General features: G+C 39.3%; 1 protein-coding gene across 5 annotated transcripts in view; it reads right to left on the bottom strand.

The window, feature by feature from the left end:
* Window positions 1-13118, bottom strand: part of LOC111864797 (thrombospondin type-1 domain-containing protein 7B) — a 245009-nt gene that overhangs the window by 11597 nt on the left and 220294 nt on the right. For all 5 annotated transcript variants that reach the window (XM_023852328.2, XM_023852339.2, XM_023852312.2 and 2 more), the window contains 6 exons: window positions 11462-11618; window positions 8704-8966; window positions 7319-7449; window positions 5211-5359; window positions 3136-3352; window positions 1459-1638 (listed from right to left, as the gene is read on the bottom strand). In XM_023852328.2, coding sequence (XP_023708096.1) covers window positions 1459-1638; window positions 3136-3352; window positions 5211-5359; window positions 7319-7449; window positions 8704-8966; window positions 11462-11618 — 1097 coding nt within the window. The remainder of the gene's footprint in view (window positions 1-1458; window positions 1639-3135; window positions 3353-5210; window positions 5360-7318; window positions 7450-8703; window positions 8967-11461; window positions 11619-13118) is intronic.

The raw sequence follows: 13118 nt of genomic DNA, 5'->3' as shown, positions 1-13118 counted from the left end.
CTGGGTTCCTGAACTATCGCCATGCCTCAGCTACCAGCTTCTAACAGCAACAACTCACTATGACTGAACTGAAGTTCTCTGACTAACTCACTAACCAACTTTTCACTTGCCTGCACTGCACCGCACTCTCTCACTAATTGTCCTGCTTCTAACATTTCAGCACCGACTGCATAGAGAACACCGTTCCTCTGTTGCTGTTCAATTTTTGCTTAGTGGGCCACATGGAAAACACCGTATCTCTGCTGCTGTTCATTGGTGCATGTTAGGAATCTGTTGCCTAGAGGCAGATGTTGTTTACAGTCGTTACTTAGCAATGGGTCTACATGCTACATTAAAAGTAAAAAAAAAAAAAGTAAAGTTATCACTGAAACATGCCATGGAGGCCCACAGGGTTGTGAGATGTTGAGGTTCCCGCATTTTCTAGACAATCAGTTCATAGATGGTGGTACGGTTGTCAGCCTTACATGCCAGCCGCCCTTTAACCCCAAGAATATTCCAAGAATAATCCTGGCACTCATTTCTGTTAGAGGCTGTCGACCCCAGGGCCATAGTGCGGCTGGAAGGATTAGGTAAATTGAAAAAATCCACCTCATCGGGATTCAATCCCTCAACCTTCCGGCTTGTAGCATAGTGCCTCAACCAGCTATGCTACTGTGTGCCCCCCTACATGCTACATTATGTTTGTAAATAGTGGAAAGATTTGAGAGAGTATGAACAGCAAAGTGTCTGGCAATGGACAAGATGATAGGGTTCACTTTTCAGTATGGGAGCAATTTTCCTGTTTTCAATTATGTCCAGGATAGCTCTGGGGCCCACCCACCATCCTACATAAGGCTACTTCATTGGAGATAATGTGGGTGGAGTGTGAAGCTGACCACTTGCCCCCATTAAAAATGTGTGGGCCCTCATTTCCACTCCCCACATGTCTTCAAGTTGTCCTCTCTCTATTGCCTCAGCCAATTCCCATGACTAAAATTTATGCCATTTATTATTCAGCTTTTCTTCTTAACTGATCTAGGACAGGGCATTTTCTGCAAACATAAAATTCACAAATTAAAAGTAATTTTATGATGATGATGATGATGATGATGATGATGATGATTAAGCATGTCTTTTTCCTTACATAACCACACTGCATTTCCAGTACATGTGGATAAAGACACATTTCCTGATACCATACAAGAAAACGTTTTTAGTTGGGCATTGAGATATTCTTTCATTGCTGCTTTCATTTCATCATTACCAGAGAAATTTCAATCTCATACAGCTGCTTACACAAGGTTGAAAAAGGTGGAACTCAGATAGCAGAGATTCAGTCAGATGTTGGAAAACTTCAAATTTCATGTTCTTGTTGGTTTCAGAGTACCAGCATCCATGTGAGCATTATCAGTGAGACAGAAAAACACATAAGAATAAGGATTCTGAAAAATGCTAAAATAAGATATGAAAGGAACTTACCCACAACAATAACACCATCAGAGCGCTGACAGGAGGTACGTCCATCATCTAACACCACCCAGCCAAACGTGAGACAAGGCCCAGTGAAGCAGGGGCGTGTTTCCCATAGAGCAGTGGGGCATGGCTCCCCTCCTGGTGTTGGTGGCTTCAGCACTGCCCTTGATCTTGTCTGGTAGCCTCCTGTAAATATATTCGAATATGCAGGATACTTACTTTAACACATTCAGGACCGGAGGGGCCAACTGGCCCTCTACGTTTCTATAGCGTTGCGGACCGGGCGGGCCAATTGGCCCTTTGTGACACGATAAGTTGCAACACGCTATACATCACTCTGGCGCCACCTACATTGCACGCAACCGCCTGCAGATGCGTGATAAGATTCTGGAATGTTTAGTTAGCCGTCAGTAACTTGGCCTTGATGTTTACTTAACCGACTATAAAGGAAAATGCTTTGCCTTCTTCAAGCTGTGTGTATCAGCCAGTAGGTAGTGGGGAGAATGGATCAAGGACAAATTCTCCTCCGAAGACCTAGCTGACCTGGCTTGTCTGTGAGACGCATAGTAATGGTGATTCAGAGAGCGGCAGTGAAAGGGGAGAACAAAGAATTGTGGCCACAGACTGTAAAACTGACAGTAGCTCCGACGATAATGCAGGTAATAACACTGCGCGTAGTAACATTGCAGGCACAGCAAAAAATCTAAAAAAATCTAAAACCTGATTCAAAATTGAAATACAAAGCATTTCTGATGAATGTGGCAAAGGCTTGGGCTACAGACCAGATGGTGGTGAAAGAACCAGAGTCAGACAGACTTAGTGCAGCCTAGCCCATCAAATCACACACCACACACGCCTCATGTGGACACCCCTGGGCGACTCTCGGGTGATATGCGAAAACATACCCTCGTGAAAAATGTGAAGAGTGAACATTCCAATGGGAAGCATCCTTCTAGGCAATGCCATGTTTGCGCAGTTCACAAAAAAAGACTATGACTGTCTACATTTGCAAGTGTGTAATGCCACTTCACAAAGGGGAGTGTTAACAGAAATATCACACACTTAAGCACTTCTAGCAGCATTGGTAAGTGTCCTCCAAAAATTTTAGTTCATAAAATTAATTAGGAGATTTTATATTAATTTTTAAAGTGAACAGTGCACAAGTTAGGGTAGTAGGTATAAAAATGCCGGTCCCCAGGGTGATTTAAATATTTAAATCGCTGGTCCGCAAAGTGTTAAGCATAATAATGAATGCTGTTTGCAAACTTTTGAATCAATCAGTCAATAAAACCATCTGTATTTAGTCAATTTTGATCATGTCCATGTCCAATTATAGCATTTATCAATAACCTGTTATTTCACTTAGTGGGGGTGGAGTCCAACTGGGTCCACTTGGCACAGCGGCCACTGATCGACCTATTGTAGCCTGCCCCGGGTGATTATGATGATGGAGAATTTGGTGGAATGAAGATTGGCAGGGGAAACCGAAGTACTCGGAGAAAACCAGCCCCAGCATCACTTTGTCCACCACAAATCCCACTTGAGCAGACCCGGGATTGAACCCGGACCGCCCTGGTGGGAAGCCAGTGATTAACCACTTGACCTATAGTGTGGCCCAACCTGTTACTTGCACAGTACATCTTTGCTGTGGGGTGTACAGAATAAAATCCACCATAAACTAACCTACATCAGCAGCCTGGCAGTTGCGGTGGCAGTGAGACCAATGGCTCCACTCTGAGACACGACAGTCTCCTCTGCATGGAGCATAGCAGCGCTCCTGATTTTTCAGGTCCACAGTATATGTTGCTGCAGCCTGACAGAGGTGTTGCTCCACTGGGGTGGTGCCTTCACGCAGACATGTCACATTACGAGACATTATGCCATGCCCACACCATGCTCCCTGTTCAGGAAACACACTACTTCATAACTGATATTATGACATGTTTCATGTGAAAAACGTCAGATTACAAATATTTTGTTTATAAAATAATGACAATACTATAAAATTAACTAATAGTAAATAATATACATTACAGAAGAACTGGGAAGAACATGTTTAAAGAATGGATTACTGTGACACTATGCCCATCCAAAAATTACAAAATATTAACCTGTATGAAGAAGAAATTTTTAGGACCTGTCCCAAACCATATCAATTTTCCTGGGGAGTAAAGCGCGGCCAGCGCGTAAGCCTGGCAACCTTACGGCCATCTATGAGCCGACTGTCTAGATAATGTGGGACCCTCAACATCTCACAACCCTATGGGCCTTCACGGCCTGTTACATGGATAGCTTTACTTTTTACAAACCATATTGACTAGCTGAGTGCAATAGTCATAACATCTGTTTGTCCAAAATAATTATATGACATTCAAGCCACAATTCATTCCATTAACCTTTAACGACCGAAAGTCCGGTATACCGGACGGTACCTGTGACCTCGAAGATGCCGAAAGTCCAGTATACTGGACGCAAGACACGTGCTCACTTTAGAAGTGCTGACGGTTAGACGTTGAGTTTGAAACCAAAACAAACACACGCAAGTTCAAGTCAGAGGTCCAGTTGTTGGCTCTGAACAATAAAACCCTTCATCATGGCACTGGGTTCGATTTCGTTTACATGTAGGTAAGACTGTTTGTGACTTGGTCAGCCAAACAGAGTGGAAGCTTCTTCACAGATAAGCTGACCCAACATTCCTCTGTGCGGGCAGATCACGGCTTCTGTAGCTCTCAAGGAAGTGTGACGTGTTTAGTGAGTGTCTGAATTATCAGCTTGTGAGTCAGTGGCGGACTGTTTCTCTGGGGAAGCCAAGATTTTTCATTGAGTCATCTGGAACTGAACATTGACAACACTGTCCGGCCAGTCAGATAGGAACAATAACTTCCTGTTTGTTCGCTAAGCGAGAGACTGAACCAGATTGTCTACCAGCGTATGAGAAGTGAGGTCTGTGTGACCTTCACAACGCGCTGAAGCAAACTCTGCCTCTCCGCGCTCCCGCACGCAGTATCTATAGTAGCGTAAACTTACACGACGCAACGAGTTGAAACTTGTGTACAGTCTGACCAAACATTTTGGTGTATAGTGTCAATGTATTTTGGATATAACGACGTCTCAAATTTGAAGAAAAACTTATGGGTAAGTCTTTTGGAATTTCATTACACATATAATAGAGAGTATATTTTGAATTTCATGACATAACAATTACAGTTAATTTTTATTTGTAAAAATTGTCATAGGTATATTGTAGGAAATTTCATTCTCTTTCAGGCAGTTTTTAGTTCGTATTTCTAAGCTGCATAGAACGGAAAATATGTAGTTTTTTCTGAAAGTCTACAATATTAAAAGGGCAACGTCAAATTAACTCCGGCAGCAGCGCAGTCGTGGGGGGTTTAAATGCCGGCTCTTAAAGGTTAATAAGGCCCTATGCTATATTATTTTAACTTTTCATTTTGTATATAGTTCTGGAGATATGCTATAATTAACAAACTCTAACAGTTGACTTAAGTGATAATGTTTGTCACATGTATTCAGTACTGTGCAGTTTGGACCTCAGTCAGGGTACTGACATTCCTGAGGTTTTTCACAGTTCTCTCAAATTGCTCCATCCATGGGATGGTATATTAGTTGGAACACACCCCACTTCCTTTCAGTCCAATATATCATTCACCAATCATTCACCCCCGCTTCAAAACTATACAGTCTGAGGTACTCACAGCATTGTTAGATAAACCACAAGTAAATAAATAAATCGATCTTACCTGCAGGTTACATGAGCTCCAAGATCCACGATGCCAAGAGTAGCATGGCACAGCAGGGCATGGTTTGTGCTGGATAAGTGGCTGGGGACATGGACGGCCTCTCTCACTGGGCTGTGTCACTACATGGCGTTCCCTAACCATCACATCACCTGTGACAACAATAATTCTGATTACTGTTAGCCATAATAAATGAAAGTCGGGCAATTGTAATTCTCACATACATATATTTTTATCTCACCAATCTAAATCCTATGCATATTGCTGATGGGCTGTTTGGTACTGAGATGTATAACTAACCAAGTGTGTTATAACACAGAGGCACTCTAGTTTACTAATCTCTGAGTAATGTTGTAGCTGATTCTGAACCAACTCCCTACAATACAGGAGTCTACATATGCATGACTCACCTCAGTTGAGCAGTTGACATTTGTTCAGTAGATAAAGTGCTTTTACAGAGCCTAAAGCTTTATAATCACATTCATAAAACTGCCATTTGACTCTGTCCTAAGGAACTAAATCCAGCCCACACCTTCACACCACATTTTTATAAGATCCACATTACAATATTACCCTCCCAGCTATGCCTAGATCTTTCATGTGGTCTCTTCCTTTGAGATTTCCTGACTAAAATTTCCTGCTACATTCATGCTACCTATTATCTCCGCCTCACCCTTGATATAATCAAAGAGTATAAATGATAGTGCTCCTATTTATGTAACTTTCTCTATCTGTGGAACTTAATTTCTTCCAGCTCCAAATAGCTTGCCTCATACAGTCAGATGATACTGAAAACTGATTATGAAGGGACAATAATATAAAGTATGGAATCATCATCATCAGTAATCTGTCAAGACGACAGGTCCACAGTCTCTTTCAAAACAATTCCTCCACTTAATGCGATCTAGAGCTTTCTCCTTCAAATGACAGTATCCTCTTCTGTCCCCAAGGTCATCCACTGTGGAGAACCTTGCTATTGTGTTTGGGATATATACGGTTACATGTACGAATGTGACTATTGGTGACTCAATTTATTACATACTTTGATACAGTGTGTGATTACACTTAACGGTTCGCTAAGTAGACACACAATAGTGTCCACAATCACACCTTTACTGCCACTGCTTGGTAGTAGCTTTAAAATGGTGGATGCTCTCCTTCCTCTGGGTTTCCGAACTGTTCCCAGCCTCAGCTACCAGCCTCTAATAGCAGTAGCTCACAACAACTGAATCCTAGCAATTTTCTAATTGACTGCAACTAAATTAAAATTAAAATTAAAGCCACATTATGACCAATGGTCAGTTGGTCAGTCTCTCTTGGTGTGACGTCCCCATCTGGGGCTCAAGACCAGATTTCTCTTACTGTCAGACAGTTGCAGGTTGGTTGACGTGGGGCACCTTCTATGACAAGCGGACAGATCTGTCATTTACAGTTCTCGTGGTCCTTGCCAGCACAGTCTCAGGTACAAGTCCCACAGAACCCATGACCATATTTTACTGCCTCAGATTCCATACCCCTCCAACTTGGAGGGCCAGGTCCCCGTATTTATATCACCCAGGAACAGAGTGGCCCAGTTATACCCCCAGGCCCTAGGTTCCCTTTCTATCCTCTGCTATGACTTGCAGGGCTATGGTGAAGGTATTCAAACTTGACTCCATGCAGGGAACTGACTGCAACTGCTAACTGATCCTTGTTATAACACCTTGGCATAGGCCATGTAGAAAACTTCTTTTCCGTTATTGCTGTATTCCCTTGATGCCATGGAAATATGCCTGTTTGTGGAGCCGTTACTTAGCGTAGGCTGTTGTATAGTTGGCTGTTTGACAGTCATTGCCTAGCAACCAGTCTACATGCCACAGTATACATGTGGGTGGTTTAATGATTGAAGTTTTTTTTTAGCTGAAGCCCTTATTGGATGATATTGAACACTTCCTGGGGCTCCTTTTGAGGTAACCTGTAAAGCACCTTGAATAATGCAGTAAAGAACTCTAATCATATATGACATACTGTATATTCCATAGTGTTTACAGAGAAATGAGGCTGAGAAAATCAGTTAATTATTTTTATTTAATTTTTTCTTTAAAATCCAATAAGAAATGAAGTTAACCAACCTGTCAGTCCACAGCGACATGTAGAATGGTTCCATGCACTCCACTGAGTCACTTCACAGTCCACAGGGCAGTCCACATAGCACCATTTCTCTGAAGCCGATGGACGCACTTCACCAGTAGCCTCACAGTATCTGCAGAAACCATGCATAACTTTCGTGCTATGTCTAAAACATCTGTTACTTACAGTACATCTCTGAGTAAATTAAACTTACTACCTCTACACAAATAAAACAGAAACTTTGTAGGATTTGAGGTTCTCATAGTGGTGGTTATGAAGAGTACTGTCTTCTGGGATATAATGTGCTTTGCTAGCCACCTGCTTTCATGCTGGCATCTTGCTCAGCTTATTCTTCAAATCTGAAAATGTAGATGATATTTCCCTGCAAAATGTTGGTTGACTTCCAATGGATTACATGACATCATATCCCAGAAGATATTTTCAAAATAGAAACGTATCTACACATCAACAAATTTGAATTACTGAATGTCTTAGATACTACAGTTCATAAAATAATAATTGTATTTTTAGTTCATCCTCCCATAAAAATAAAGGGAGGACTATCATATTGTCATGTCCACATATATGTGTGCATGGGTATTTGTAAGGTATGTGTATGCATGTGTTTGTGTGCTCATGTGCTTATCTCTCAATATAACCATAGCCCCAGTAACTTTCACATCAACTGACAAATTTCTGAGAAACTACATATAAATTCCATGTCACTGGAGGTTATCATACTTTTGCACTTCATAATGTCAGCAATAATACCAATATGGTGTTTGTGTGACCTTCTGGGATACAAGTGACATTACTGGCACTTACTGACGGCTATTAGGATACTGTGTGTTCATACAATTTAGTAAATGTGCAACATCTCTCTGGTAATGTAGCCCAAGGGTTCAATACTGGTTCAATCCATTTCACTTAATCAAAAACGGATTTTGCAACAAAAAGAAGTACATGTTATAAAAAAAGAGACCTATGACCCGTCTGTTTGAAATATATTTTAAAGTGTTGTAAATATAAGGAAAAATGGAAAAGTAGAAAGCATACTGTCTTTTGGGACTGACATTTCGTAGTTTGGTAGAAATTTACAAACATTTCATCAGGGGAGCATTCATAAACTTCTCTAAGACTGTTATATCTTGAACAAGAGCGTTCTTCAGAGTCAAAGCAGTGAGAACCTGAAATCCCAGAAGAAAAAATTATCATTCCTGTTGCCCTGTTCTGCAATGAGTAACTTTTTCATCTGCAGTACATGGATGTTAAGAAATATAAGCAATGCAGATCTGCGAGAAAAGAATGATGAATTTCTCATATTTGCCTGTCATGGTCTAATATAAACTGTTCTTAACTCGAATGATGGCAACAAGGAAAAGCTAACCTATCTTCAACAGGCCTCCCATCACTCCGTTCACAGAATACAGCTCTAGACTGCACTCCCTCCCCACAAGGGCTGCCCCCCAGAGGCAGGCATGACCCCAGGTCTGTGTGGCGCCAACTGTAGCTAAAGCAAGTGGCATTAAGGTGACAAGCTTGTGCCTCGATGAGGGGTGGACAGTTGGGTTGATTCTTGGCATCATGTTTATTTGCAGGGCTGCGAAGAATAGAGCGTGTCCTCTGCCGCTCCTGACTAGATTCACAGGGCTGCGAATATAGAAATTTATATAAGAAGTTGTCTTTATACCGATAAGGTAATCAACTGAACATAATGACCTACATTTATAAAACTACTCTGCAGGAAGGCATAATGAAAATAGCCAAGATTTGTATTTGGGAGATAACTGGCTTGAATCTTTGTCAGGCTACTGGCTACCTTGAGGATTTCCTTAATTTCACTCACTCTCTTCAAGCAAATACCAGGTCAAACCTTCAGCCAAGAACTGCAATTTTCCAAATCCTTACCTAACCACATATGCATATCTCCCAGCCTCATTTGACATTGTCATTGAAACAGGATCATTAAATAATCTAATTTATGAAGATTTGGTACAAGATTATCTTATCATAAAAATTCCTAGATTTCTTAACCCTGTCTTCTGTATCCTGTACAAAATCATCCTGTTCTGTATCTTTCTATATTCATGATTATCAGTTTCAGCTTTGAATCCCAACAGCATTTATTGGAGCCATTGGTGTTCCATGGGCAAAGAAGTTTGGGAAACACTGTTTTACATAATTTTATGGGAATACTGCAGCAATTAGCATAATTTTTTATAAAGCACCTATAAAATGCTGGTAGAATAATATAATCATATGAAACATATGAACAGTGTATACAAATTATCATCATCATCATCATCATCATCATCTCTTGTCACAGGTTTATTTCCTGGTATTCCTTTTCTTGAACCAGTGATGCACCTCACCACTCAGGCTTCAAGCTTCGCACTGTAGCACTTTCCGTAGTATGTGTGATGTTCCCAGGATAGCTGTTTTTTGCAGTGAATCTATGGAGTGCTTACCAGGAATTAGTTCCAAATATTTTCTCAACCCTCTCGTGATTGTACCCGTGGCTCCAATAATTACTGGTATCACAAAACATTTCATGTTCCACATTCGCTGAATTTCGATGCTTAAATTTTTATATTTTNTTATTATTATTATTATTGTTGTTGTTGTTGTTATTATTATTATTATTATTATTTGGCTATATGGTCCTTTTAAATTTAACATTTTCACATTCTTGTCTATCTTCAGCCTTCTTTCTCCATTGCCTTACTCCCATATTTTTTAAACCATACAAAACACCAGCCAGCCACCTTAGCCTCGGTCTCCCGGTTCTTCTTTTCACCCCAGGTCTGCCATCCAGGATTTTTGTGCTGCCCTTCAGCTCTCCATTCTCAAAACATGTCCTAGCCATTCTGTTCTTCTGGATTTTATTTGTCACACTGTCTGGTCAGTCTATTATATAGACTTTCTAGTTCACCATTAGATCTTATTCACCATGTTTCATTTATGCTTACAGGGCCATATATCCTTCATAAAATTTTCCTTTCCCAGGATATGGGAGTTGTTGATTTCTCTGTAAGTGTCCAGGATTCATTACCAAAAATGACAGCATTTTGAATAATTGTTTTATATATATTCATTTCATTTTCCTGGATATATATCTCACTCTGGGGGCGCTTCCAAAGGCATAGAAACAACTGTTGCCTACAGCAATTTTTTCTGTTATATCTACAGCTGAGTCATTGCTACCCATTATTAGAGAGCCGAGATATTTTAAAGATGAGACCTCTTCAAAGTTATTCTTGCCTACTGCAATGCATTTATTGCTATTCAAATCCTTCAACCACCTTGCATGTACTTGGTTCTCTCAGTACTGATTATTAACCCAAGAGAAGATGATATTGTTTGTATTTTTCCAAGGACTTAATTTAAAGCATTTGTATTGTGGGTATGGATGGCCATATCATCCACATATGCCAGTATCTGATGTACTATATTGAAAATTGTGCCACCTAGGTTCACATGTATTTCTCTAAGAACTTTTTCCAAAGTAATATTAAAAAGGACACCAGAGAAGGAGTCTCCCTGTCTCATGAGTGTATTAATCATGAAGCTGTCTGAGCTTGTTCTACATAACTTGGAAATTTTCATTTGACTGAATTATCTTCCCTTAATACTCTAATGACCTCATTTACTTCCTTCTTAGATGTCAATTTAAATGTTGTTTTATTCAGTATTCATCATAGCATAAATCTTTGTTTCAGTATGAGAACTAATAAATATTTCATTTTATGAAGAAATTTTGATAAAATTTAACAGTGAAAATTCAAAATAATAAAATAATAGTTTTTAATATATTTTGTGTCACTTTCCACATAGAGCATGTAATATTTCATGCCACTTTTAATCAGCTTTATAAACAGTAACTAAGGCATTGAACGTTAACAGTGCATCAGGCAACATAAATAATTCAATTGTGTGGTAAGAGCTGCAGAGATAACATAAATTATCTTCAAAGGAACAAGGCAAAGCATTACTAGAAGTTTATTTTCACTGTTGAACATAAACATTGCAACAGAAAATAAATGATTAATTCACTTGACCAACACAATATTATGTTACACATTATCCACAAAATATTTGATGGTGTAAGTACAGTGCCTTCCAGATAAAACAATAGCAGCACAAACCTGAGGGCAGTCTGACCAATCTGACCAAGGTCCCAATACGCAGGTTCCAGGACAGGCAACATGGCAGGCATTGAGGTCAGGTGGTTGCATCACAGGATCACAGTACACATCAGCAACTTCAACAGGTATTCCTGTCCCTTCATCTATATGCATGCACCTAAAACAGTACAATTTTTTTACATTTCTGTACATAAGAAATGACTAAATAGTGCTGAAATTCATTGTGACTTTCCCTACCTACATAAGATTTAAATTAGTTATAGGAACTGAACTGTTTGAACATGTTAGTAATTTGAATTACTTTAGTTAGAGTAACTCATATTTAAAAAGTGAAAATGCAAACAAAATTTATAAAAATCAGAATTTATGAAGAAAAATAGAATACAGTAAATAAGTAAAGAAATAAAACTAAATTTTGTCTAACAATGGCTGTGTCAACTGAAAGAAGAAAAGCAAAAGTACATCTGGGGTACATGAGATCTGATTTTTAAAACTATAGACAGGATACTCCAGGAATCAAAACAAGAGCTGAAGTTCTCGTGAAATAACTGCAAAAATACGGCACAAAAATATATAGAACTTGTGTTTGTTGCAGTGAACTTAAAAGTGGCATGAATGAGAATACAGTCCTTCACTCCACTGTTGAAATATGATATGAGAAAGGAGCCATACAGAAAGTTAAATAAGGAAGTCACCTTTTACTTTGCTTTAGGATGGTCATGTGCATGATCAGATGGATGAAATGCAAGAGGGAATACTGAATTCCTTGCATCTTTGAAACAAACAATATTTTATGTGACAGAACATATAGTACAATGCTGAAGTTAGACATAATTAAAAAATGTGGAAAGTGGAAAGAGTTCCAAATAAACAAGTAATCAATATGGTAATTAAAGAAGTACATTATGTAGATGAAGTTATTGATTCTGTTTACAGTTGGTGGTACAGTAGGGTCTGACACAATTTATTAAGACTCCTTGCCTGCGTCAGTTGATGTAAGCAAATTACATATGCTAAAGTCTCCATTTTTGGTCTTTAAACATTTAACTTTCAGCCTCCAAAAAACTAATACACAGGACTGCTATAACACATGAAGTCTGAAGTACTAAAATAAAACTAGATAAAAAGCTTATTGTCACTGTTATGTGATTTATATTTCATACTGCCAGTACTATAAATTTTTCTGCTTACAGAAGTTCAAAAGAGTAGATATTTATTTAATATGTGGAAAGCGGAATTCATTTGGTTGATACTGGCACTAAATTCAAATTCTGAGCTGTAACTGCTCTTGGCATTATAACAGTAAATTTCAGGGCTATCTAAGGTGGGGGAAAAATTGAAACCTGAAAGAAGGGAAGTGTTAAAAAGTAGCTGTGATGTCAGATTTCTTCAAAATATAAACTTCTGTAGTTTGAAATGTAGCTGATGACAGACCTGGAAGGTGGTGCTGTAGAAGAATAGCCATGCTAAAACTGGAAAGTTTAAGTGTGAAGTTTGAGGAAGGGAATAAATAATAAGTGTGAATATTTCAGAGAAATGCAAGCAACACTTTTAATAAGATTTGAGGCTTTCACAGCGGTGACTATGAAGAAAGCAGTCTTCTGGGATTTGGCACCGTGTATATGTGATGTTAACCGATGTTTCGGAGGAACGTATC

The sequence above is a fragment of the Cryptotermes secundus genome, unplaced genomic scaffold (genome assembly GCF_002891405.2).
Source record: "Cryptotermes secundus unplaced genomic scaffold, Csec_1.0 scaffold579, whole genome shotgun sequence".
NCBI lineage: Eukaryota > Metazoa > Arthropoda > Insecta > Blattodea > Kalotermitidae > Cryptotermes > Cryptotermes secundus.
The sequence above is the reverse complement of the archived record's forward strand: the minus strand, read 5'-3'. Positions and strand labels throughout refer to the sequence as shown.